This window comes from Vulpes lagopus, chromosome X, assembly GCF_018345385.1.
Source record: "Vulpes lagopus strain Blue_001 chromosome X, ASM1834538v1, whole genome shotgun sequence".
NCBI lineage: Eukaryota > Metazoa > Chordata > Mammalia > Carnivora > Canidae > Vulpes > Vulpes lagopus.
Window position 1 is genome coordinate 79,981,831 of NC_054848.1, and position 26,941 is coordinate 80,008,771.

General features: G+C 35.8%; 1 protein-coding gene across 2 annotated transcripts in view; it reads left to right on the forward strand.

Moving 5' to 3' along the window:
• RADX (RPA1 related single stranded DNA binding protein, X-linked) overlaps nt 1-26,941 on the forward strand; it is a 91,235-nt gene that overhangs the window by 21,270 nt on the left and 43,024 nt on the right. For both annotated transcript variants that reach the window (XM_041741289.1, XM_041741290.1), the window contains exons 7-11: nt 516-620; nt 1,953-2,117; nt 3,393-3,553; nt 4,341-4,519; nt 12,464-12,537. In XM_041741289.1, the coding sequence (XP_041597223.1) occupies nt 516-620; nt 1,953-2,117; nt 3,393-3,553; nt 4,341-4,519; nt 12,464-12,537 (684 nt within the window). The remainder of the gene's footprint in view (nt 1-515; nt 621-1,952; nt 2,118-3,392; nt 3,554-4,340; nt 4,520-12,463; nt 12,538-26,941) is intronic.

Genomic DNA, 26,941 nt, shown 5'->3' on the forward strand with positions numbered 1-26,941 from the left:
TCAACTTAATAGTGTATACTTCTATCTGGTGGAAGGAGTCAAAGTAATTCAGTGATCAGTGTTAGATTGGGTTAATCAATAAAAACATCCTGGAGAAACTAAGCTTTTATTCTCTGTAGGAAATGCCTGTTCACACTCAGCTGTATGCCTGATTAGAAAGACTTGCAGTCTTCAACTGTACAGCAGGCAGTAACTTCAGTTAGGTGCAGCGATTGTACTTTCTGAAGGAAAAGTGAGTGTTAGATCCTTTATCTAAAGGAAAAGCTAGGTGTTGGATCCTTGTTTCTCCAAGTGCGGTCAAAGGACTGGCAAACTAGTACCATCTAAGGCTTATTAAGAAGTAGAGGATCTCAGGCCCCATTCTCTAACTACTGAATCTGTATTTGCATTTTAACAATTGTCCCAGGTGAGTTCTATGTTCATTAAACTTTGAGAAGCACTGTGTTTGATCTTGATTTTGGTATGCCCTCTTCAAATGGCATAAGTTCTTTCATAACGGTTTTCATTTTCTACAGTGACATATTTCGTGTGTACACAGTTGAAAGTTGTCAGGAATGATGCTCAAGTACCTAAACTGCTTTACCTGACCACTACAAATGAGAGTCGAGTGTTTATTACTGGTGAGCCATTTCTTTGAATATACTTTATTGGAGATGTAATATATTTTCTATTCATTAAATTACCTTTTGCATTACAACATTCAACCACAAGATAGCTTTATTATGACCTCCTTCATTGCTATAAGAATATTTGAACAAAGAATATTTAGCCTATGAAATGTATTGCTTCTACATTATTTATGAACAAAGCAATGATTTTGCGACTCAATGGAGAATTGCATTGATGTCCTTTGGTTAACTTTAATTCCTACGTGATGTAAGGTAATAATCATAAATTACTTTGATAGGTTGAAGACTGTTAGGTCCTATATCACAATATGGATACGATTAACAATATTTTTAAATACTAACTAAAAATGTGCATCAGATTTTGGTTCCTGATCTCAATATTTTACTTATATAGCAAGAAGAGCCTCATTAATTATCTACAAGCACATTATTTTTCTCTGTTCTTTCTGGTAATGGGGTCAAAACAATGAAGATAAAAGTTTGCAGGTGAATGAAGAAATGGTGTGGAGTGGTATATTCACTTAAATACTACCATGTTGATAATCAAGAAATTTGTCAATAGAAGAGTCCTAGGAAGGATGTAACACATATCTTGGTCAATACTTCGTTTTATAAATATAACAATATCAGATGTAAATGGCACTGTTAAATATGTTTTAAGAACATGAATTTAGGGATCCCTGGGTGGCGCAGCGGTTTAGCGCCTGCCTTTGGCCCAGGGCGTGATCCTGGAGACCCAGGATCGAATCCCACGTCGGGCTCCTGGTGCATGGAGCCTACTTCTCTCTCTGCCTATGTCTCTGCCTCTCTCTCTGTGACTATCATAAATAAATAAAAATTAAAAAAATTTTTTAAAAAAGAACATGAATTTAAATGCTGAGCTGTTTTATAGGCGATTCAGTTCAAACATGATGCCATACCTTTAGGTTAATACATGATTTAAAAATCAATTTTGTAAGAAGATACCAACCATTTTGATAGAAAACTCCAGAAGATTAATTTTCTTTTCATTTTTATCTTTCAGTATCCTGTAGACAGCTACAGTTTAGTCCACTTAAACTCTAATATGTCTGATTTCCTTCTCGACATAGGATTGGTTTACTGTCTTTGATAATTTTTGTATATACATTAAATGTAATCTGCCACACAGTGAATAAATGAACTTCTTTTCTTGGTGACATAAGAGGCTATTTTGATATTAAACTGTTTCTATACAAAAAAAATCCATACAGTTTATTACAGTGAGTTCTCTCTCTCTCTCTCTCTCTCTCTCTCTCTCTCTCTCTCTCTCTCTCTCTTTGGTTTTACTCTTTTTGCAAAAAGGTCATAGAGGCCAGCCATATACCAACGACACCAAGGTAAAAAACTTTATTCATTGGATTAAAACAAGGACCGATTCTGAGGAAGTGAAGAACACTGTTATTGGTGGATATTACCCCTATCCACCAGTGCCAGAGACATTTTCGAAGTATAGTAGTTCTGTCAAAGGTACTAATGTAATTACTAGTTATGTATGATATGTTTATGTGCTGTATGGGTGATATATATCATGAGCTAACGTGCAGCAACACTCACCGATAAAAACTTTGTCTTTATAAAGATCTAAAATTACGTGTCATGCCTCCTAAATGTTAGTATTTGGATTTTGTTAGACTAGAAGAAGGGAGAACATAGATGATCACTAACTGGACATCATATCTTGATTTGATGTTACTGAGATTAAATCTGACATTAGTAGATCCCAACTCCTATGACATTACATTCAGAGACTAAAGATATCAAGGAGGTACTGGGTCATTTGAAATCAAGATACTGACACTATATTATGCTACTCTTGTGGGATTATATATATTGGATATCACACAATTGAGCGCTACCTTTAAATATAAATGACACCAAAATAAATGAGATGTAGAATAAGTACTGATGTGAGGCCTAACATTAACTTATTTTAGAATTAAGATATGATGGTTGAAGAATTTAATATGAGTATATTCTTTTAAAAAAAATCTATGGGTTAATTGCATTGTTTTGGGAAAAAAACCAGAAACTTTGAAACACTGACCTACCACCATCTAAATATTGGCATCTTCTTGTACTTCATAATACCAGCAATATGTAGTATGTGGTCATATATATTAAAATATGTGTTTCTGTGCAGTGGCTAAGCAACACTTTATAGTTTGAAATATGATGTGTAAATTACAGGTGACCCTTGAACAACACAGCTTTGAACTATATGTTTCAATAAATATATATAGGGTACTGTAAATATATTTTCTTATGATTTTATTAACGTTTTCTTTTCTCGAGATTACTGTAAGAATATAGGATATAATATATATACATAATATGTGGTAATCAACTGTTTATATTGTCCATAATGCTTCTGATCAACAGTAGACTATTAGTAAAGTTCTTGGAGAGTCAAAAGTCATACATGGATTTCCAACTGCAAGGGGTTTGGTGCCCCTAACCCCCCTGTTGTTCAGCGGTCAACTGTACATTCAATATGCAAAATTTCTGTTTCAATTTAAGACTCCAGACTAGAGGACTGTAGCACAACTTAACTGATAAATATATTCTGCCTATTTTACAAAAACGACAAGGGGATGATGCCAAGCATAAACCTAAGTTTCACAAATTCAAGTTATGTAGCAAGCTTATGATTTCATGTTGTGAAATGACATTGCAAATCTAATTCTTATTTTTATCATTTCAGTTCTTAAAACTTACAATTTCCCTGGAATTATTCTTTTGCAGTTGAGTCGCTCTTGACAGCTATAAGTGAAGTGAGGAAGGAGATTGAAGACTTGCAGTATAGGGAACAAAAGCGCATTGCCATTCAGGGGATAATTACTGTTATAAAGTATATCCCCCATGCCAGTGCAACTGAAAATGCCTCAACATCAGAAACACTTCGGGTATGGTGCCAGAGAATTAATAATATATCTCTGAATGCACTGTGATCATAATTACAATTGATACCTTGTACATTTTATTCAGAACTCATATGTATTGCCGCTTAATGGTGACAACCTCAGAGGAAAAAAATTATGTTTTTCATTTGTTTCCTTTTTCTATCATTTATTTTGAAGCAGGCTGGGCTGAAGGTCACAGCCTCTGATATTCCCCAAGGCTTTCAAAATTTGGCATCTTGTTTTTGCTTTCTGCATAATTTGAGCCTGTTGTGATTTTTTTACTTAAATACCCAGGTGGTATATATGATTATATTTTGTCCATTCCTTTTCTCCAGGCCAGAACTATACGAACACTTCTGACAGTGTGGTAGTTTCACCTAGATTTTTTAAGATGTAGCAATGACGCTTGGAGGATAAAAGCTCTCATAGAAAAGACCACTACTGGAATCTAGGCACAATCAAGACAAATTATTTTTTTTCGTGAATTTTTCCTTTGAAAAATTATTTCTAAGATTTCTGTTCATATGAAAATAAGCATGTAATCCAACTTTTCAGTTCTACTAGTATAAGAAGGACTTTCGTTTATCTCCCTTAAAAATATTTTATTACCAGATGCATTAGGATAAATATAATTCTATCTATAAATCAGCTTGAAGAAGCACTTTTATGATTGCAAAAATGTCATAACTCTTAAGATTATGAAAAATGGATAAACTAAAATTATAGTCTTTTAAGAAAAATAATTTTTGTGGATTTATTTAAAATGTCTTCTCTAAATTTTTGGTTTTAGAATGCTAACCAACCCTCAACATCCCAAGCAGCTAGAAGAGAAAATCAAAGTCAGGAAAGAGATGATAACAAACGGCATCAAGATGATGATCCTGTGAGCTCTCAGTGTTTTCAAACTACCTATACAAGTTTGAGCCCTACCAAGAAGAAAAGAATTCTGCAAGGGCCATATGCCAAACTGTAAGTCATTTGTATTAAGTATACACATAGCATATTAATTGTTTTCTTTCTATCCTGTAAAAATGACCAATTCTACTAGAAGCAGTATTAGTTTTCTATGCTGCTAAATTCCAAGATCAGAGTATTGGCACAGCAGGTTCCTTCTGAGAACTACGAGGCAGAATCCCTTCCATGCCTCTCCCCTAGCTTCTTGTGGTTTGTGGCAATCTTTGGCATTCCTTGTCTTCTAGAAGCATAATTTCGATCTCTGCCTTAATATTCACATGACATTTTCTCTTTATGCATACTTGTGTTCAAATTTTCCCTCTTATGAGGACACCAGCCATAAAGTTAGGGACCTACTCTGGAGTATTTCTCTACTCCAGTAAGACCTCGTCTCAATGAATTATGTCTTAAGTGACCATCCAAATAAGTCTGATTCTGAGGGTTATTGAAGAGGTAATTGGTTATATACTGGTAGTCCTATTGACATTTAGTAGGGACATGATTCAGCCCATAACAGTCTGCAATCTAGCCCCTAAAAATTCATGTCCTTCTCACAAGTAAAATACGTTGAACCCATCAGAACATCCCAGAAACTGTTAACATCAACTCTAATCCAAACTTTTATCTGAACATTATCTAAATCATATTTGGTTGAATTGCAGCGTGATTCATCTTGGGGCAAAATTCTTTACATGTATGAACCTGTAACATTAGACATGATATCTTTCCAAAACACAATGATGGGACAGAAATAGAATAAGCATTCCTATTTTGAAAGGGAGAAATCAGAAAGAAAGGGGATCATGGATCAAAAGCAAGTTCAAAACCTAGCAGGACCAGTTCCATTTGATGTCCAGATATTGAGGGATTATTTTATTACTTAAGCATGATAGGTTAAATCATTGGCCATGTGATTGAACTTATTCTTCAGCCTCCCTCACTGTAATAGTATTTGAACCTTTGAATCATATGCTTGATGTATCTGATAACAGTTCCCATCTTCAAGGTGTCTAGTGGCTCACCAAGAGTTACCTCATTAGCATAATGAAGGCACTCCTGTTACTGTGGAAATTCTGAGAGTTTTTGAACGAGAAAACAGATAAAGACGATATGTTCTTTATTGTTTCATAGTTCTTAAGTTCAGCTGTTTTGTTTTTCCGCTCTAGAAAGTCCATCTGATTCTTTTGTTTGTTTTCTTTCTTTTTGTTAAATTTTTTATTGGAGTCCAATTTGCCAAAATATAGCATAACACCCAGTGCCCATCCCACCAAGTGCCCCGCTCATTGCCCATCACCCAGTCACCCCAACCCCCGGCCCACCTCCCCTTCCACTACCCCTTGTTCATTTCCCAGAGTTAGGTGTCTCTCATGTTTTGTCACCCTCACTGATATTTTCACTCATTTTCTAACCGTTCCCTTTATTCCCTTTCACTAATTTTTATATTCCCCAAATGAATGAGACCATATAATGTTTGTCCTTTTCCGATTGACTTATTTCACTAAGCATAATACCCTCCAGGTCCCTCCACATCGAAGAAAATAGTGGGTGTTTGTCATTTCTAATGGCTGAGAAATATTCCATTGTATACATAGACCACGTCTTCTTTATCCATTCATCTTTTGATGGACACCGAGGCTGCTTCCACAGTTTGGCTATTGTGGACATTGCTGCTAGAAACATCGGGGTGCAGGTGTCCCGGCGTTTCATTGCATCTGAATCTTTGGGGTAAATCCCCAACAGTGCAATTGCTGGGTCGCAGGGCAAGTCTATTTTTAACTCTTTGAGGAACCTCCACGCAGTTTTCCAGAGTGGCTGCACCAGTTCCCATTCCCACCGACAGCGTAAGAGGATTCCCTTTTCTCCACATCCTCTCCAACATTTGTGGTTTCCTGCCTTGTTAATTTTCCCCATTCTCATGGGTGTGAGGTGGTATCTCATTGTGGTTTTGATTTGTATTTCCCTGATGGCAAGTGATGCAGGCATTTTCTCATGTGCATGTTGGCCATGTCTATGTCTTCCTCTGTGAGATTTCTGTTCATGTCTTTTGCCCATTTCATGATTGGATTGTGTGTTTCTTTGGTGTTGAGTTTAAGAAGTTCTTTATAGATATTGGAAACTAGCCCTTTATCTGATACGTCATTTACAAATATCTTCTCCCATTCTGTAGGTTGTCTTTTAGTTTTGTTGACTGTATCCTTTGCTGTGCAAAAGCTTCTTATCTTGATGAAGTCCCAATTGTTCATTTTTGCTTTTGTTTCTTTTGCCTTTGTGGATGTATCTTGCAAGAAGTTACTGTGGCCGAGTTCAAAAAGGGTGTTGCCTGTGTTCTCCTCTAGGAATTTGATGGACTCTTGTCTCACATTTAGATCTCTCATCCATTTTGAGTTTATCTTTGTGTATGGTGAAAGAGAGTGGTCCAGTTTCATTCTTCTGCATGTGGATGTCCAATTTTCCCAGCACCATTTATTGAAGAGACTGTCTTTCTTCCAATGGATAGCCTTTCCTCCTTTATCGAATATTAGTTGACCATAAAGTTGAGGGTCCACTTCTGGGTTCTCTATTCTGTTCCATTGATCTATGTGTCTGTTTTTGTGCCAGTACCACACTGTCTTGATGACCACAGCTTTGTAGTACAACCTGAAATCTGGCATTGAGATGCCCCCAGCTATGGTTTTCTTTTTCAATATTCCCCTGGCTATTCGGAGTCTTTTCTGATTCCACACAAATCTTAAAATAATCTGTTCCAACTCTCTGAAGAAAGTCCATGGTATTTTGATAGGGATTGCATTAAACGTGTAACTTGCCCTGGGTAACATTGACATTTTCACAATATTAATTCTGCCAATCCATGAGCATGGAATATTTTTCCATCTCTTTGTGTCTTCCTCAATTTCTTTCAGAAGTGTTCTATAGTTTTTAGGGTATATATCCTTTACCTCTTTGGTTAGGTTTATTCCTAGGTATCTTATGCTTTTGGGTGCAATTGTAAATGGGATTGACTCCTTAATTTCTCTTTCTTCAGTCTCATTGTTAGTGTATAGAAATGCCATTGATTGCTGGGCATTGATTTTGTATCCTGCTACACTACCAAATTGCTGTATGAGTTTTAGCAATCTTGGGGTGGAGGCTTTTGGGTTTTCTATGTAGAGTATCATGTCCTCGGCGAAGAGGGAGAGTTTGACTTCTTCATTGCCAATTTGAATGCCTTTAATGTCTTTTTGTTTTCTGATTGCTGAGGCTAGGACTTCCAGTACTATGTTGAATAGCAGTGGTGAGAGTGGACATCCCTGTCTTGTTCCTGATCTTAGGGGAAAGGCTCCCAGTACTTCCCCATTGAGAATGATATTTGCTGTGGGCTTTTCGTAGATGGCTTTTAAGATGTCAAGGAATGTTCCCTCTATCCCAACACTCTGAAGTGTTTTGCTCAGGAATGGATGCTGTATTTTGTCAAATGCTTTCTCTGCATCTACTGAGAGGATCATATGGTTCTTGGTTTTTCTCTTGCTGATATGATGAATCACATTGATTGTTTCACAAGTGTTGAACCAGCCTTGTGTCCCGGGGATAAATCCTACTTGGTCATGGTGAATAATTTTCTTAATGAATGTACTGTTGGATCCTATTGGCTAGTATCTTGTTGAGAATTTTTGCATCCACATTCATCAGGGATATTGGTCTGTAATTCTCCTTTTTGGTGGGGTCTTTGTCTGGTTTTGGAATTAAGGTGATGCTGGCCTCATAGAACGAATTTGGAAGTACTCCATCTCTTTCTATCTTTCCAAACAGCTTTAGTAGAATAGGTATGATTTCTTCTTTAAACGTTTGATAGAATTCCCCTGGGAAGCCATCTGGCCCTGGACTCTTGTGTCTTGGGAGGTTTTTGATGACTGCTTCAATTTCCTCCCTGGTTATTGGCCTGTTCAGGTTTTCTATTTCTTCCTGCTCCAATTTTGGTAGTTTGTGGCTTTCCAGGAATGCGTCCATTTCTTCTAGATTGCCTAATTTATTGGCGTAGAGCTGTTCATAATATGTTTTTAAAATCGCTTGTATTTCCTTGTTGTTGGTAGTGATCTCTCCTTTCTCATTCATGATTTTATTAATTTGAGTCTTCTCTCTCTTCTTTTTAATAAGGCTGGCTAATGGTTTATCTATCTTATTATTCTTTCAAAGAACCAACTCCTGGTTGTGTTGATCCGTTCCACAGTTCTTCTGGTCTCGATTTCGTTGAGTTCTGCTCGAATCTTAATTAACTCTCTTCTTCTGCTGGGTGTAGGATCTATCTGCTGTTTTTTCTCTAGTTCCTTTATGTGTAAGGTTAGCTTTTGTATTTGAGTTCTTTCCAGTTTTTGAATGGATGCTTGTACTGCGATGTATTTCCCCCTCAGGACTGCTTTTGCTGCATCCCAAAGATTTTGAAAGGTTGTATCTTCATTCTCATTAGTTTCCATGAATCTTTTTAATTCTTCCTTAATTTCCTGGTTGACCCTTTCATCTTTTAGCAGGATGGTCCTTAACCTCCACGTGTTTGAGGTCCTTCCAAACTTCTTGTTGTGATTAAGTTCTAATTTCAAGGCATTATGGTCTGAGAATATGCAGGGGATGATCCCAATCTTTTGGTATCGGTTCAGACCCAATTTGTGACCCATTATGTGGTCTATTCTAGAGAAAGTTCCATGTGCACTTGAGAAGAATGTGTATTCAGTTGAGTTTGGATGTAAAGTTCTCTAGATATCTGTGAAATCCATCTGGTCTAGTGTATCATTTAAAGCTCTCGTTTCTTTGGAGATGTTGTGCTTAGAAGACCTATCCAGGGTAGAAAGAGCTAGATTGAAGTCACCAAGTATAAGTGTATTATTCTCAAAGTATTTCTTGAGTTTGGTTATTAATTGGTTTAAATATTTGGCAGTTCCCACATTCGGGGCATAAAAATTGAGGATTGTTAAGTCCTCTTGTTGGATAGATCCTTTAAGTATGAGATAGTGTCCCTCTTCATCTCTCACTACAGTCTTCGGGGTAAATTTTAGTATATCTGATATGAGGATGGCTACCCCTGCTTTCTTTTGAGGACCATTTGAATGGTAAATGGTTCTCCAACCTTTTATTTTCAGGCTGTAGGTGTCCTTCTGTCTAAAATGAGTCTCTTGTAGACAGCAAATGGATGGGTCCTGCTTTTTTATCCAGTCTGACACCCTGCGGGCCTTTTGATGGGGTCATGAAGCCCATTCACATTCAGAGTTACTATGGAGAGATATGAGTTTAGTGTCATCATGATATCTATTCAGTCCTTGTTTTTGTGGATTGTTCCATTGGACTTCTTCTTAAAGGGGAATTTTAAGAGTCCCCCTTAAAATTTCTTGCAGAGCTGGTTTGGAGGTCACATATTCTTTCAGTTCCTGCCTGTCTTGGAAGCTCTTTATCTCTCCTTCCATTTTGAATGAGAGCCTTGCTGGATAAAGTATTCTTGGTTGCATGTTCTTCTCATTTAGGACCCCGAATATATCCTGCCAGCCCTTTCTGGCCTGCCAGGTCTCTGTGGAGAGGTCTGCTGTTACCCTAATATTCCTCCCCATGAAAGTCAGGGATTTCTTGTCTCTTGCTGCTTTAAGGATCTTCTCTTTATCTTTGGAATTTGCAAGCTTCACTATTAAATGTCGAGGTGTTGAACGGTTTTTATTGATTTTAGGGGGGATCTCTCTATTTCCTGAATCTGCATGCCTGTTTCCCTTCCCATATTAGGAAAGTTTTCAGCTATGATTTGTTCAAATACATATTCTGGCCCTCTGGCCCTTTCGGTGCCCTCCTGTCCCCTTCGGATCCCAATTAAATGTAGGTTTTTCTTCCTCAGGCTGTCGTTTATTTCCCTTAATCTGTCTTCATGGACTTTTAGTTGTCCATCTCTTTTTTCGTCAGTTTCCCTCCTTGCCATCAACTTGTCTTCTATGTCACTCACTCGGTCTTCTACTTGTTAACCCTCGTGGTTAGGACTTCTAGCTTGGATTGCATCTCATTCAATTGATTTTTAATTTCTGCCTGATTAGATCTAAATTCTGCAGTCATGAAGTCTCTTGAGTCCTTTATGCTTTTTCCTAGAGCCACCAGTAGCTGTATAACAGTGCTTCTGAATTGGCTTTCTGACATTGAATTGTAATCCAGATTTTGTAACTCTGTGGGAGAGAGGACTGTTTCTGATTCTTTCTTTTGACGTGAGGTTTTCCTTCTAGTCATTTTGCTCAGTGCATAGTGGCCAAAAACAAGTTGTATTGGGAAAAGAAGAAAAAGAGGAGAGAAAGAAGGAAAGAAAAGAGAAGAAGAAAAAAGAATTAAAAAAGGAAAAAAGAGAAGGAAAAGAGAAAGAAAAAGAAAGGGGGGAAAAACGGGTGGGGGAAGCAATCAGAAATCAAAAAAAAAAAAAAAAAACCACGGGGGAGTGTCTTCTGTTTCTGTATACTTTAAGTCCCTTGACTTCCCCTGGAACTTGTCCCTCTAGCTTGTCTTCTGGGGGAGGGGCCTGTTGTGCTGATTTTCAGGTGTTAGCACTTGGGGTTGCTGTTCTATTCCCTTGCCTGGTGCAGGGCTTAGTGGGGGTTGTTTACCCCGTGAGGCCCCAGGAGGAACAACCACAGTGGCGGCGACAGCTCTGGAAACCTGGATTCAATTCCCACTGTAACTACAGAGCTTTCAGTCTGCAGGGCCTCGAGGCTCCGGGGCGGGGCCGCTGATCTGCTCAGCTTGGGGCAGGAGCGTCCTTGCTGTCCTGGTCCCTCTCGGCCTCTGCCTGTCCCCGGGGGAAGCCGGATCCTGGGCTGTGTCCCGGCGCCCAGTACTCCCGGGCCTGCGCTGTTGGATTCGCTCTTCCGCTGCGCAGCCGCCTCCGCGGAGCAGAAGCCGTGCAGCCCCCTCCGCACGGAGCCCCTTCCTCTGCCGGAGCCGCGGCCGCGCAGCCCCCCTCCGCACAGAGCTGCCGCCCGAGCCCCTCCGAGCTGCTCCCGGGTCCCGCCGTGCGCGCTGCAGCCCTTTTTAGGGAGCTTGGCGCACTCTGAGCGCTTAGGTGCCTCTTAGTGTCCCAGGGAGCCCGAGGGCATCCCCGCCCTCCTGGGTCCTGCTCTAACTCCCTAGGAGCACCTTTCCGCCCGGGAGGTTGGTGCAGCTCCTGCTTCTCCAGGACGGGGCTTTCCTGTCCTGGGGACACTCGCCCCGGCCTTATCCTGGCTCCTTGTGGGGCCCCTCCCCCTTGGATGCCTTTTGTTTCTTTATTTCTTTTTCCCCTGTCTTCCTACCTTGATAGAAGCACGAACTCTTCTCACTGTAGCGTTTCCGCTGTTCTCTCTTTAAATCTCAGGCTGAATTCGTAGATTTTCAGGATGATTTGAAGGTTATCTAGGTAATTTGGTGGGGACAGGTGATTTGGGGACCCTACTCTTCCGGCATCTTGCCCCTCCCTCCAAGTTGATATTTAATAGAGTTATATACTTCCTTTTGTGGGTACTCCTTATTAAAAGAACATTAAATCTGCAATAGTATTTAGGGTGCCTGGGTGGCTCAGTTGTATAAGCACTGGATTCTGGGTTTTGGTTCAGGTCATGATCAGGGTGGTGAGATCAAAACCTGTGTGTGCCTCTGCACTGAGCCAGAGTCTGCTTGGGATTCTTTCCTTCTTCCTCTCCCTCCCCATCTGCCTCTCTTCCTGTTCGCTTGCTTGCTTGCTCTTTCCTTCAAATAAATAAATAAAAATCTTTTTAAAAGAATCTATTGCAGTATTTGAATTAGGTTATAAATGCATATTTGTTCATAATTTGTATATATTTTCCTTGAATTTTTAGTGCATTACTTTAAGAAGCTAAACCTATATATTCTGTAAATGTACTTACCGAATCAGAGTAAATTCTGAATGGATCCAGTTAGCTTTTTCATTCAAGTGTCTTTTTATAACTCTTCGTTATCTTTTTCCATCTTTTGTAGAATTCCTGTACCTCAACCAGAAACTTCTGCACAGACAAAAGGAAATAAACCAGACATGCCAAGCATTTTCCAACGTATGTTACTTTGATGATTATTATTTATGAAATTTTTATGGAACATTATTATATACAGATTACTGTTTGATTTTCTTCTACATTTTTCTGCCATGTCTGTCTCTAGCATGATATAAGTACTTTAAATAGATATATAGCTAATTATTTTTGTTTTTTTAAAACTTATATTAGTTTCAGTCTTTGTCAAAATTACTGGTGCCAATTTTAAAGCAATTTGGTATCATCACCAAAGTGAAAATAAATATAAACAAACCTATACTTACCAATTTGTTTATTTGATAGTACATCCCTTCAAATATAGGAATTTTTAATTAGCATAAAAATAAGGTAGCAAGTTTAATTTTTATCTGAAAGTAAATATAGGTAATGCTTAAAAGATAGTCGTAGTTCCTTTCTTTCCTATTGTGTTGACCGGTTTGAATATTGTGTTCATTTCTGAAGAAATTTCATAGGACAATTAAGTTCCTTAGAGTGATTGGTTTAAATGTGATCTTATAAGGAGTCATCTCTCTGGACTAGGCTTGTTAATACTTTATGTCTTTCTTGCTTTTTGAGTTATTCTTATTTTGGAGTTGACTTCTTGTCAATATGGCAGATCAGGAACCCACAAACTGATCTGAAGTCTACATCCCCCCAAAAAAGTAAAACATAAAAAATAAGGGTGAAATCATTGTAATATAAATATATGACCAATCGCAGGACAAGAATGAAAAATCTTTAGGTGCCAGAAACAAAAGAATTTAAATTTATCAGTAAGTAGAACTAAAACTAAGACTTTTCTCAGGCTTTTCAGAACTAGATAGAGGCATAAATGATTGTGGGCTGAGGGGTAATAACCATATGGAAAGGAGGGAACAGATCACAAGCCTTCTGCATGCAAAGTGGAACTAATATAGAGTTGGGAGGTTATGAAGGACCAGAGAATGTAGGCCCATCATTGTGGGGAAGTATCAAGGAGCTTCCTGTATCCTCTGGGCAATGGTTAGGAAAAAGTCCCACCTGAGAGAAGTTGGAATCCCAGACCTGCAACATGCAGGTGTGGTCACCGTTCAATTGACTCTAATGGTGAGGACACTGAGCCAAGGGGTTAACAGTAAACATCTGGTCTGAAATCAGTGAAACCCTTAAAGTCTTGACAAAGGTGAATGTGAAACTGCCTCAGGGAGAGGCATTTTACAATCTAGCATATTTGGGACTCCCATAAAAAATGTCTACAGAAGATGAATTCATGTTTAAAAAAATTACAGACTTCCCAAGAAAAGGAACTTCTTTGTGGCAATGTGATCAGATGTAATATGTGAGAAATTTTAAAGCCTAGGAACTAGAAATACTAAGCCAATCAGAAAGAGGCTTTAAAAGAAATATTTGTTTAAAAAGTTGAAGAATGAATAGATACTCTAAGTTAAATATATAAATATATATTAAATTTAAATTTAATTTCACATACAATTTTTAAGTTAAATACATTAGTTATATATTAAATATAACATATTAATAATATAAAATAAATACATATAGATAAAATAAATATATATGAAATATAATGTATTAAAGTTAAATATATTAAATTCAATGTATTACATTATATATAAATTAAATGTTTAATATTTTTATAATAATTTAATATATTAAATTTAATATATTTAATATATGCTTTGAAGAGAAAGCAAATGCAGATGAAGAAAGAATTAGTACATTTGGAAGATAGATACAAAGGAAATCACACCAGAGACAGGTAAAGAGGTTGGAAAAGTAAAAAAGGAGTTGGGAGACTTCTTGGTGGATAGTGTGAGAAGGGGACTATCTAATAAAAGTTCCAGGAGGACAGACTAGAGATAATCAGGAAGAAGCAATATTTGAGGAGGTACATTTTCAAAATTAAGGGTACACATGAATCATTAGATTGAAGGATCAGAAAGAATCCTAAGCAGAAAAATTAAATAAACCTATATGCAGACCTATCATAGTGAACCTGCACAGCATCACAGATACTAAATATCTAAAAGCTGCCAGGAAAAAAAATGCCTATTTATTTACAAAAGAAATATAATTAGACTAGAAGATTTCTTGTCAGCACCAATAGATGCCTTAAATAATGGAATAATGTCTTCAAAATGCTGAAAGAAAATATTTTCCAACTTAGAATTCTGCGTTTAAATGAACTTTGAGGATAAAATAAATATATTTTTAGATATTCAGAGACTGTGAGTTATTAATCATATTGTCTCAATGAGTGAGTTACTAAAGATTTTTTAAAGAAGCAAAATGAAACCCAAAAGAAGTATCAAAATGCAAGAAGAAATGGTGAGCAAAGAAGTAGGTAAAATATTGGTAAATGTAAATAAAAACAAGCAGTACAAATTAATAACCATGAAAATAATTTTGTGGGATTTGAAATAAAGTAAAACTAAAATACTACTTAAAATAAGATGATCAGGGGATGCCTGAGTGGCTCAGTAGGTTAAGCATCTGGCTTTAGCTGACATCATGATCTGGGAACCCTGGGATCAGGCCCCTCATCTGGCTCCCTGCTCAGCGGAGAGCCTCCTTCTCCCTGCAGCAACCCCCTGCTTGTTCGTTCTCTCTCTCTCTCTCTCTCTCTCTCTCTTATAAATAAATAAATAAATAGATAAATAAATAAATAAAATCTTTAAGAAAAATAAAATAAGATGGGTGGGAAGATGAGAATTAAAGCGTTCTTAGGTAATTGTATCTTTATGGAAGAAGGTAGTGGTTGATGAACTATAGGCTTTGTAAATTCAAATATCAAAATTAACATTTTAAGGGCATGCTAAAAGAATAGGTATAGAGTGTATAACTTTCAAAGCAGCACAGAGAAAAGGAAAATTGTGAAAATGTTATCAGAACAGTAGAAGGTAGAAAAAAATGGAAGAGGGGATCCCTGGGTGGGTGGCTCAGCGGTTTACCCCTTGCCTTCAACCTGGGGCGTGATCCTGGAGTCCCAGGATTGAGTCCCACATCAGGTACCCTGCATGGAGCCTGCTTCTCCCTCTTCCTGTGTCTCTGCCTCTCTCTCTCTGTGTCTCTCATGAATAAATAAAATCTTTTTAAAAATGTAAGAAAGGAAATAAAAAGCATGATTAAAAAAATACAACTGAAATGATTCTAAATACATCAATAATTTCAATGAATGCAATGTTAAACTCAGGTACAGTTTTAAAATTAATATAGTTGTATGCTACTTATAAGAGACACACTTAAGCAAATTTATATTGAAAGGTTGAAAATAATGGAATAGCAAAAAGTATACCTGACATACTAAAGAAAAGGTGGTAGAGCAATATATATTTTTTAAAGCTTTATTTTTTTATTCATGAGAGACACAGAGGGAGAGGCAGAGACATAGGCAGAGGGAGAAGTAGGCTCTTCACAGGAGCCCAATGTGGAACTCATGACCTGAGACAAAGGCAGCCACCCAACTGCTGAGCCACCGAGGCATCCCAGAAGAGGTGGTATAGCAATATTAATATGAGATAAAGTATAATGCAAAACTATAAGTAAAGATAAAGAAAACAGTATAGAATGATTAAAATTACACTCCATCCAGAAGATAATAATAACCAGGAATGTATACAACGAATAATATAACCTCAAAATGTAAATAACCCTGTAGATTTAAAAGGAGCAATTGACAAATTTATAGTCATAGAACACTCCTTTCTTAAAGTAACAGAACAAGGAGACAAAAAGTTATTAAATAGTCAGGCATACATATATTGATGAAAACCAGTAATTTAAAAAACAATCTTAAAAGAAACCAAAAGGAAAAGTTAAAAAAGACCTATTATATAGAGGAACAAAGACAAGTACAACAGATTTCTCTTCAGAAAGTGTATTATCCAAAAGACAATGAAAAGACCTGTAAATCTAGAGTTCTATACACAGTAAACATCTTTTGAAAATAGACAAAATAGGGACGCTTGGGTGGCTCAGTAGTTGAGCGTCTGCCTTTGGCTCAGAATGTGATCCCGGGGGTCTGGGATCAAGTTCCACATCGGGCTCCTTGCAGGGAGCCTGCTTCTCCTTCTGCCTGTATCTCTTATGAATAAATAAATAAAATTTTAAAAATAAAGAAAATAGACAAAATATAGATCAAAACAGAAGCTGAGAGAATTCACCTCCACCAAACCTGCACAATGAAAGATAATAAAGGAAGCTCTTCAGGCAGAAAAATAATAATATATGGAAATTTAGATCTAAATAAAGGAAAGTAAAGCACCAGAAATAGTAAATGAATGGGCAAAATAAAATATATTTTCCCTAGTTTAATCTCTGTTAAATGAAAAATAATAATGTAAACTTTGTGGTTTATACAGAAGTAAAATGTATGACAACAAGAGCACAAAAACAAGAGAGGATATGGAGGTATACCATTACAAAGTTCTTACGCTATATGCACGAAGTGGCATAACATCACTTGGATGGAGACTACAATAAATTAAAATTATATATTATAAATCCTGTAGCAACCACTAAAAAAAAGCATAGCTAATAAGTCATGAGGTAAATGGAATTATTTTTTAAATAGTCATTTACAAGAGAAGGCAGGATAAGAGAAAAGGGGATATAAAGAACAAATGAGTCAAATAGAAAAAATAACAAAATAACAAATTTAAGCCCTATCCTATTGTTAATTACATTAGAGTAAATAGTATGAACACTCCAATAAAAAAAGCAGAGATTATCATATTGGATGAAAAAGTAAGACCTAGCTATATACCACCTAAGAGAGACCCACTATAGGGGTGTGTGGGTGGTTCAGTTAGTTAAGCATCTGCCTTCAGCTTAGGTTTTGATCCTGCGGTCCTGGGATCCAGCCCCAAGTTGGGCTCCCTGCTCAGCAAGAAGCCTGGTTCTCCCTCTCCCTCTGCTCCTCTCACACCCCTCTCCTGCTCATTTTCTCCCCCTGCCCCCCTCTTTTTTTCTCTCTCAAATAATAAATAAAATCTTTTAAAAATAATAAAAGAAACTCACTTTAAATTTAAAGAGACAATATAAAAAGATGGAAAATATGCAGTATGTAAAAAAAAAGCTGGAGCAGCTATACTTATATCATCACAGTAGATTTAAGAGCAGGGAATAAAGAAGAAAATTGCATTCTTTACAGTTGTTTAAGAAAACATGCCAACCCTAAATGTGTAGGCACCTCACAGTAAAGCTTCAAAGTGCATGAAAACTGATACATTGAGAGAAGAAACAGACAAATTCATGACTTCAGCATCCTTTCTCAGCAATTGATAGGAAAAACTAGACAGTAAATCAGTAAGAATATAGAATACATTAACAGTATCAACCAACGTGACCTAATTGATATCTATAAAACATTCTACCTAACAATGGCAGAATACATATTCTTTTCAGTATACATAGAATATTTATCAAGATAAACCACAGTGTGTCCATAAAACACATCTCAATAAGTTTAAAAGAATCTGATGGGGAAAAGGAAACTCAGATGGAAGGAAATTCTGTATGTCATCAATTCCAGGATATCCGTTTTTGCATATTTTAACATATCTACAATTGGGATGCATGTTCCAAAATGAATTATACGTCATGATTTTATTGGTAAATTTTTTTTCCTTAGTGGCACATGAAATAATGGTGTGTTTTACAATTTGCAGCATTTTTTATTTTGTTTTATTTTTAAAGATATTTTTAAAGATTTTATTTATTTATTCATGAGACAGAGAGAGAGAGAGAGAGAGAGGCGGAGACACAGGCAGAGGGAGAATCAGGCTCCATGCAGGGAGCCTGACTTGGGACTCGATCGTGGGATTCCAGGATCACGCCCTGGGCGGAAGGCAGGCGCTAAACCGCTATGCCACTGGGGCTGCCCTATTTACCACTTATTTTAATCAAAATCTGAGAATATCTATACTTCAAGTCCTATTAAGAGAGTAGTATTTCTTAATCTTAATTCTACTCCTACATACCTGGCAAGCAGGACACATTCCTTGTCATTGGTTCTGGTGTAGCAATAAGTCTCCCTTAGAAAGGTAAGGGACACTGAAGGTTTTATTTTTAAGAAACTCCACCTAATGTGGGACTTGAACTCACAACTCCAAGATCTAGTCGCATGCTCTCCTAACTGAGCCAGCCAGGTGCCCCTACAGGATTTTAGATTCAATAAAATATGAGAATAAAATTAAAAACAAATTAATGAAATAAAAAAGAGAATAGTGGAATCTAAAGTTGGTTCTTTTAAAAGATTTACACAATAGAGAATCCTCTAGCAATACTGACCAAGAATAAAAAAGAAGACTACACGTAAACAGTTGTAGAAAAAAAAAGAGCATAAAACTTATAATAACCATTTTAAAACTACAAGAGAGTATTATAATTTAATTTGTACACATTTCAAAAACATCCAAAGCCAAATCACTTACTGTTCTTAGATACATATATAGGAATCTACTCTGGAATGGGAAGTTATGTAGCTAATTAATATTAGTTGTCTCTAGGGAAGGAAGGAAGAAAATAGGACCAGGAAGAGTAAAAAAAGGATCTAAACCTCATCTTCAGTGTTCTATGTTTCATTCTTTTATTCATATTTTATATGAAGCATCCTGATATGAGCAAACCAAATGCAAATAACTCATGAGGCAATGGGAAAAATTTGAACAAAATTTTGATAATATTTTTAAATTATTATTAATAATGTATTACATCATGCTTATTTTCTTGTTTTAATTAGTCCTTATCTTTTAAATATACACACTGAATTATTTATAAGTGAAATTATATCTCAAATATTGGCTTTAAAATAGAGCAGTAGAGTTAAGAGTAACATAGTATATACATGAAAGAAGATTGGCCATGTGGTGATAAATGTTAAAACTGGGTGATAGATACATGGCAGTTTATTGACTCTCCTATTTACTTTTGATGTTTTAAAACTTCCATGATAAAAAATTTTAAAACATGAAAATATTTGAAGCAAAGATGATGAAATATAAGTCTGAAAATGTGTGATTCTAGGGGTTGGATATACTGGTATTTACTATGGTATTCTATGTATTTTTCCAATTTTTCTATCTAAAGAAAGTAAAACGTAAGTTTATTTTTTTAAAACGTAAGTTTAAAACACCATAGTGTACAGATAATACCTGAACTAATTCTTAAAAGTTGAATAGAGTTTTGTCAAATTAACCAAGTATCTATAAACTTACAACAGTTTTAGCACAGGTACAGAGATAGATATTTCATGGAAATCTCAAGGAACCATCAACTGTTGATGTATTACTAGAGTATAAAGTGTAAGGCAAAGACCTAGGACATCCCCTCTTTGTCTTTTTCACTGTTAGTACACAGTAGTTTCCTTATTCCCAGTCCCTAGCTGTGGTCACACAGAACATACTAGTTTTCATTTTGTGCCTGCTTGTGCAGAGCTCAAATGTAAAAAATTTGTATGTCCTGAGGAGTACTAAATCATACACCATGAATGTAATTTTGACCGTAACTGCTTTGGCTACCATTTTAAATCTAGTTCTTAAAAAAGCATGAACTAGTTTTTATTCATTAATTCTGAATAGAATATGGTTTTTAATATAAGTGAATTTGAGGTTTTTAGTTCCAGTAATAGAAATGGAATAAGATCTATTGGTATATATTGTAATAGTTTTAAAAAAAAGACAACTAGACAGTGAAAGTTGATACTGTATTGATTTAACAGGAATCCTGTGTACAATTTAAAATATTTTAAAATGTCACTGTGAATTTACTATTGTCTTTTTGTAATCCTTTAACAAAGAATTTCCCCTAAGCATGTAGCTACTAATAGTATTGATAGTCTTAAGAACTAATTTAGAAGATTGACATTTTAAGCAAGTTAAAGTGCTTAGGAAACTTGTAGAATAAGATTGAGGAAACAGCTAGCACAAATGAGAGATCAGATTTTAATGATCAACTGCTGTAATGATCTTCATTTTGGTATTATTCTAGATCATTGCTGCTCCTATGGTCTGAGGACCAGTATGTAGTTGGCATCACTAGGCATCTTGTTAAAAATGTAGAATTTCAGAGCCTCTTTCGATCTATTGAATCATAGTCTGCTTTTTAACAAGATCGTCAAGTGATTTTTATGCACATTAAAGTTTGAGAAGAGAGTATCAAAGTACAAATTACCTAATATTTAGAACTCTCAGTGTCTCACAATCCTAGATCAAGTATGTTAGGTACTAAATATCGTAATCTTCATTGTTTTTAACAGCCAATGAATTTTTTAATAGTGTCCATGATACTTAGATCCTTAATCCTAGATCAAATATGTTAGGTACTAAATATCGTAATCTTCATTGTTTTTAACAGCCAATGAATATTTTAATAGTGTCCATGATACTTATTAGATCCTTTAATTCTAAATTTTTAATGATTTTCATTTATTTTTACAATAAAATGTAACATTTTATATTTTTCTTAACTATAAATGGAATCAGCTACAGATGCCTACAATTTTAATGAAAAGGGTACCACCCTTTTATACAATGCAGAACAAATCTGCATGTGTATATTCTTTTAAAAACTCTGAAGGCTTACTTAGTGGAGTGGATCTGAATTTTTGCTTCAAATAATTTGTAACCGTTGATTTTCTGGGATGCAAAGCTATGTTAACAGTAAAATTATTTTATAGTACCTTTGATACTGTTTCAAGTGAGGATTATACATTTGAAAAATTTTATAGCAATTATTAATATTGGATAATGCTAATCCCTTTACTCTCTTCCCATTCATCTTTCCATATTGAGTTGAAGTCATGTTTGTAGGTTGTTTTCTTGTGAAAATCCTAGATGTAGCCATTTGGTCGCAGATCTCCTACATATCCAGAATAATACCCTCTACCACAAGAAGAATTCTGCCCCAGAATGGGTCCTTACACCCCATACTTCGAAGGATCTGAACAGAAATTGTAGTTCCATTCCACAGTTTACCCAACCTCTTACTCTTCAAATACCCAACTACTGGGATATTCTAGTGAAGCTGGGCCCCAGCATTTGCCTTTGGAATGAAGTAGGAAGAGAAACAAAGTAGAATTTTCAAGAGGATCCAGGACAGTTGAGCACCCTGGAATCCCTTGTAACCACCATGGAACTTTTTAAGGCAGCTCTGTAGACTTGAGGGGTAGAAATCCTCAGTCCTTAAATGATGACAATTTGTTTTGAAAAAGCAATATTTCATGGCCATTTTCAATTATGAATCAACTGCTTAGCAAATATTACTTACATAAAACAAGTTGAATTAAAGGGAAATATATTTTTAAACCAAAATAGATAAAAAAAATGATCTCAGTTTTAAGGGATTATGCCTATTTTGGAAGAAAAAATTAAAATGTTAAAACTTTTACATTTAAATTATAAGAGAAAAAATCTACTCTAAAACATAATTTTAAACAAATATTTAAATAAGGCTGTTTAACATTTGAGTCTATAGGCACAATAAATTTACACTTTATTAAAGGGAAGCACATCAAGGAATCTATATGGTAAATAATGTGACTGAAAAAATGTTTTTAAAAAAGCCATTTAAAAGAAGGATAATAATTTGATGGGTATATAAATTAAGCATTGTAGATAGAAATTAATGTAAAGTAGTATCAACCCAACCTTTGGATGAAAAGTAAAAACTCACTATTTCTTTAATTAGCATGAATTTATACTTTTAGATTAGTTGCTTAGTAAAATTATACTCAGTGCTTTGAGTTATTCACATTTATGTTTAATTTTGTTAAATTCTTATCAGAACATAAATATGTTGTCTTCTGTACTTTGTAACTTGTGCATATCTAAAGAGACTAGCAGTGAACATTTTTGGAAGATGTTTTTGTGTTTTTTTATAGTAGAGTTCTAGAGTACTTGTGTCTTGATATGAAGTTTCTATTAGTAAACTCAAGATCTTATTTTGCATACCTTCGCTTCCTCTAATGTGGAGTTTTCTGTGTACCTCTTATCTTCTAATCATATAGTGATACTAATCTTTTCATAGTAAATATACTTGTTTCTAATTGTATTCCTAGAGTTTACATTCCTGAAGAATAAACTATGACTTTGAAAAAAAAAAAAGTGTAAGGCAGGGAGTAGTATAATGGCTAAAGAAATGTTGAAGATCAATGTTAACAGAGGACCTAGTATGCCATATGAAGAAACTTGAACTTTATTCTCTAGACATTAAGGAAGAGATTTTTTGGAAGACATTAAGCAGTGGTGTGGCATAATTTGATTTGCATTTTATTTTTTTTTAATTAATTTTTATTGGTGTTCAATTTACCAACATACAGAAAAACACCCAGTGCTCATCCCGTCAAGTGTCCGCCTCAGTGCCCGTCATTTTAATAGTTTACTCTGATGGCTATGTGGGGGACAGGTTTAAGTAAAACTACTCTAGGGATGCCTGGGTGGCTCAGTGGTTGAGCGTCTGCCTCCAGCTCAGGGGGTGATCCTGGAGTCCTGGGATAGAGTACTGCATCGGGTTCCCCACAGAGAGCCTGCTTCTCCCTTTTCCTATGTCTCTGCCTCTCTCTCTGTGAGTCTCTCATGAATAAATAAATAAGTTCTTTAAAAAAAAAGAAAACAACTCTAGAGTCAAAGACACCAATAAATGATAAAGGCCAGGAATAGAGCAGTGGTCATAAAAAGAGTAGAAGAAGAGATGAGAGAAAAACTTGAAAATACAATCAGCCATATCTAGGTATTGATTAAAACTGAGTAGGGCAGTAAGAAGAGTCAAGGATGCCTCATTTACCTACTCTTTATCTTAATTTAATGGATTCAGTATTCCAGTTGGGCAGTTGTGTTAGTTTGCCAGAGCTGCCATAAAATGCCACAAACTGGGTGGCTTAAACAAAAGAAATTTGGTTTTATTTCACAGGTCTGAAAGCTACAAGTAGAAGATCAAGATATTAGCAGGTTTGGGTTCTCCTGAGGCCTCACACTATGGCTTTCAGATGACCGGTTTTTTGTGCTGTGTTCTCACTTGGTTGTCTGTATGTACACATCCCTGGTATCTCTGTATATCCAAATTTTTATAAGGATACCAGTCAGATTAGATTTGGGCTGACACTAATAGCTTCAGTTTAACTTAATCGCCCCTATAAAGCCCCTATTTTCTTTAGAGAGTTTATTTTTTTTTTGCATCAAAAAACCAAATTTAATATATTTGAGAATAAAGGAATCATAAATCCGAAGGAAAGCAGCAACTATGGTAGATACAGTAACAATCAGCTCAGCAGATCCTATCTACATTTGTATCTTTATAAAGCTAGAACCTCCGTAGTAGGATAGGTGAATTGTAATTCTAAGGTACTGGGGGTTAAGGATTCAAAACGTAAATTTGAGGGTAATATAATTCAGCTCATAGCAGCAATGTCATTAAGAGAAGGATTACATTTTTATTATGAAAAATTTCACATATATATAGAAATGAATAAAATAGTATAATGAACCCTCATTTTAAAATACAGGTTTTATTTTCACATATCCCAAGAGGAGGGAAATCACCAGGATCAGTCAGGAGGCAGAGTGAGTGACAGGAAAACAAGATCATGAGCCATCATTGTGGCTTTTGTGGGAACAAGTGAACAAGGCAGATGAGCAGATTTAAGATTGACTAGTTTTAATAATTTCAGTAAGCTCTGGGGTGTAAGGTCTGACTCTAGTCTGATCCCTGTCCCCTGGGTGATTAGGATAGGGGATTAGTGGCTTAAAGTATGAGACCCTGATAAAGGTGGTTGGGGTGTAGTCTCTGGGTTGGTTGGTTTGCATATGCAAGGTGCAGCTCCAAGGCAAGTTGTTTACGCTAAGAATTGGCTAGACCTGGGAGGGGCAGTCCATCTTGGGTCAGCAAAGCGCCAGATGTCAAAGCATCAGAACACATGGTTAAGACAAAACTACATGATCTCACTTATATAGAGAATCTAAAAAAGTCAGATTCATACAGACAGTGAGTAGAATGGTGGTTTCCAAGGGCGGGGATGTTGGGAAAATGGAGAGATGTTGGTCAAAGAATACAATGTTGTATTTATGGAGGATAAGAAGGCCCAAAGATTTAATATACAGCATAATAACTGTCATTAATACTATATTGAATACTGGAAATACACTAGGAGTAGATTTCAGGTGCCCATCATGTATGTGAGGAGATGATACATTAATTAGCTTAACTGTAATAACCATTAGTATTACTGTGTATATGTATATCAAATCATTATGTTACAAAATTTGAGTATATATGTTTTATTTAAATATAAAATTAAATATTAAAGATGGAAACAAAGAAAAATTATGAACTGAGGATGGAGAGAAAATATTAAGATATATATCTGACAGAGGACTGGTATGTAAGACATAATGAACTGCTAATGTGCAAAATTAAAAATGCAAACTAACCCAACTAAACATGGACAAAAGATGATTCTAACAGACACTTAAAAAACAGATTTATGAGTACCCAGAAAGGATATGAAAATGCATTCAACATCATTAGTCATCAGGAAAATTCAAATTAGTACCACAATAAGGTACTACTACGCACCCACCAGAATGGCTAACATTCAAAATCTGATAATTGCAAATGTTGGTGAGGATGTGGAACAACTATAAGTCTTACATACCATTAGTGTGAATTTAAAATGATAACAACCACACTGGACAAATTCCAGCTGGCAGTTATAAAGCAAAAGTACACCTATATTTGTACCCAGATATTTTACTTCAAGAGAGATTAAAAACCCTATATTCACAAAATGCTTATAAAGAATGTTATTAGTAGATTTACTTATAATAGCCCAAACTGGAAAAAAGCCTGGTTGTTCATCAATGGGAGAATGAATAAACATACTGTGATATATTCATGAGGTAGAATACTATTCAATAAAAAGGAACTAACTACTGACACACATAACAGAGCAGATGAAACTCTGAAATATTATGAAGAGTTAAAGAAATATTACACAAAAGAATACATACTGTATGAATTGATTTATATTAAGATCCAGAACAAGAAAAAGTAATCTGTGGTAGAAAAATCAAAACAGTAGTTGCCTTAGTATAGAAGTTGAAGTGATATATCAGATTGGGAAGGGACACAAAGAAAATTTTGGGTGATGGCAATGCTCTATATCTTGAGGGATTTTGATTACCTAAGTATATATATTTGTCAAGTGCACATTATTAAGATTTGTGCATTTCATTGTAAATGTTATATGAAAATATTTTAAACAAATATTAAACTGGATAATGATATGTATGCTGAGCCACCTATCAAAAAGGAAACAGAAGTCTGCAATTTATTTGAAAAGAATACAAATAAAAAATACAAATAAAAAATAATTAATTAATTTTTTAAAAAAAGACTACCAATAAGATGGATTAATGGATGAATAGAGATGGACATAGCCGTGCATTAAAATGGGAGAATTTAAATAGTGTATAAATAGTGTTCTTGTATAATTATTTTAGTTATGTTGTATATTTGAAATTTTTCATAATAACTTGATGGGGAAAATACAGTATGAAAAAAATATAGTATGAAAAAAAATCACTCGGGTAGTACACCCATGTTATCGATCGCCCAGTTCCACAAGTACTGGCCAATTGTGTTTCATCTACACTTATGCTCACTCACCCTATTATTTGGACATATATTATATCACTTCATCTGTAAACATTTCAGTATATCTCTAAAAGATAGACTATTTTAATATGACAATATCATTATCATAACTTTAAAAATCAGCAAAATTTCTTTCTTTTTTTTAATAAATTAATTTTTTATTGGTGTTCAATTTACCAACATACAGAATAACACCCAGTGCTCATCCCGTCAAGTGTCCCCCTCAGTGCCCGTCACCCATTCACCCCCACTCCCCGCCCTCCTCCCCTTCCACCACCCCTAGTTCATTTCCCAGAGTTAGGAGTCTTTATGTTCTGTCTCCCTTTCTGATATTTCCCACACACTTCTTCTCCCTTCCCTTATACTCCCATTCACTATTATTTATATTCCCCAAATGAATGAGAACATACACTGTTTGTCCTTCTCTGATTGACTTACTTCACTCAGCATAATACCCTCCAGTTCCACCCACGTTGAAGCAAATGGTGGGTATTTGTCGTTTCTAATGGCTGAGTAATATTCCATTGTATACATAAACCACAGCTTCTTTATCCATTCATCTTTGGATGGACACCGAGGCTCCTTCCACAGTTTGGCTATTGTGGACATTGCTGCTAGAAACATCGGGGTGTAGGTGTCCCGGCATTTCATTGCATCTGAATCGTTGGGGGAAATCCCCAACAGTGCAATTGCTGGGTTGTAGGGCAGGTCTATTTTTAACTCTTTGAGGAACCTCCACACAGTTTTCCAGGGTGGCTGCACCAGTTCACATTCCCAC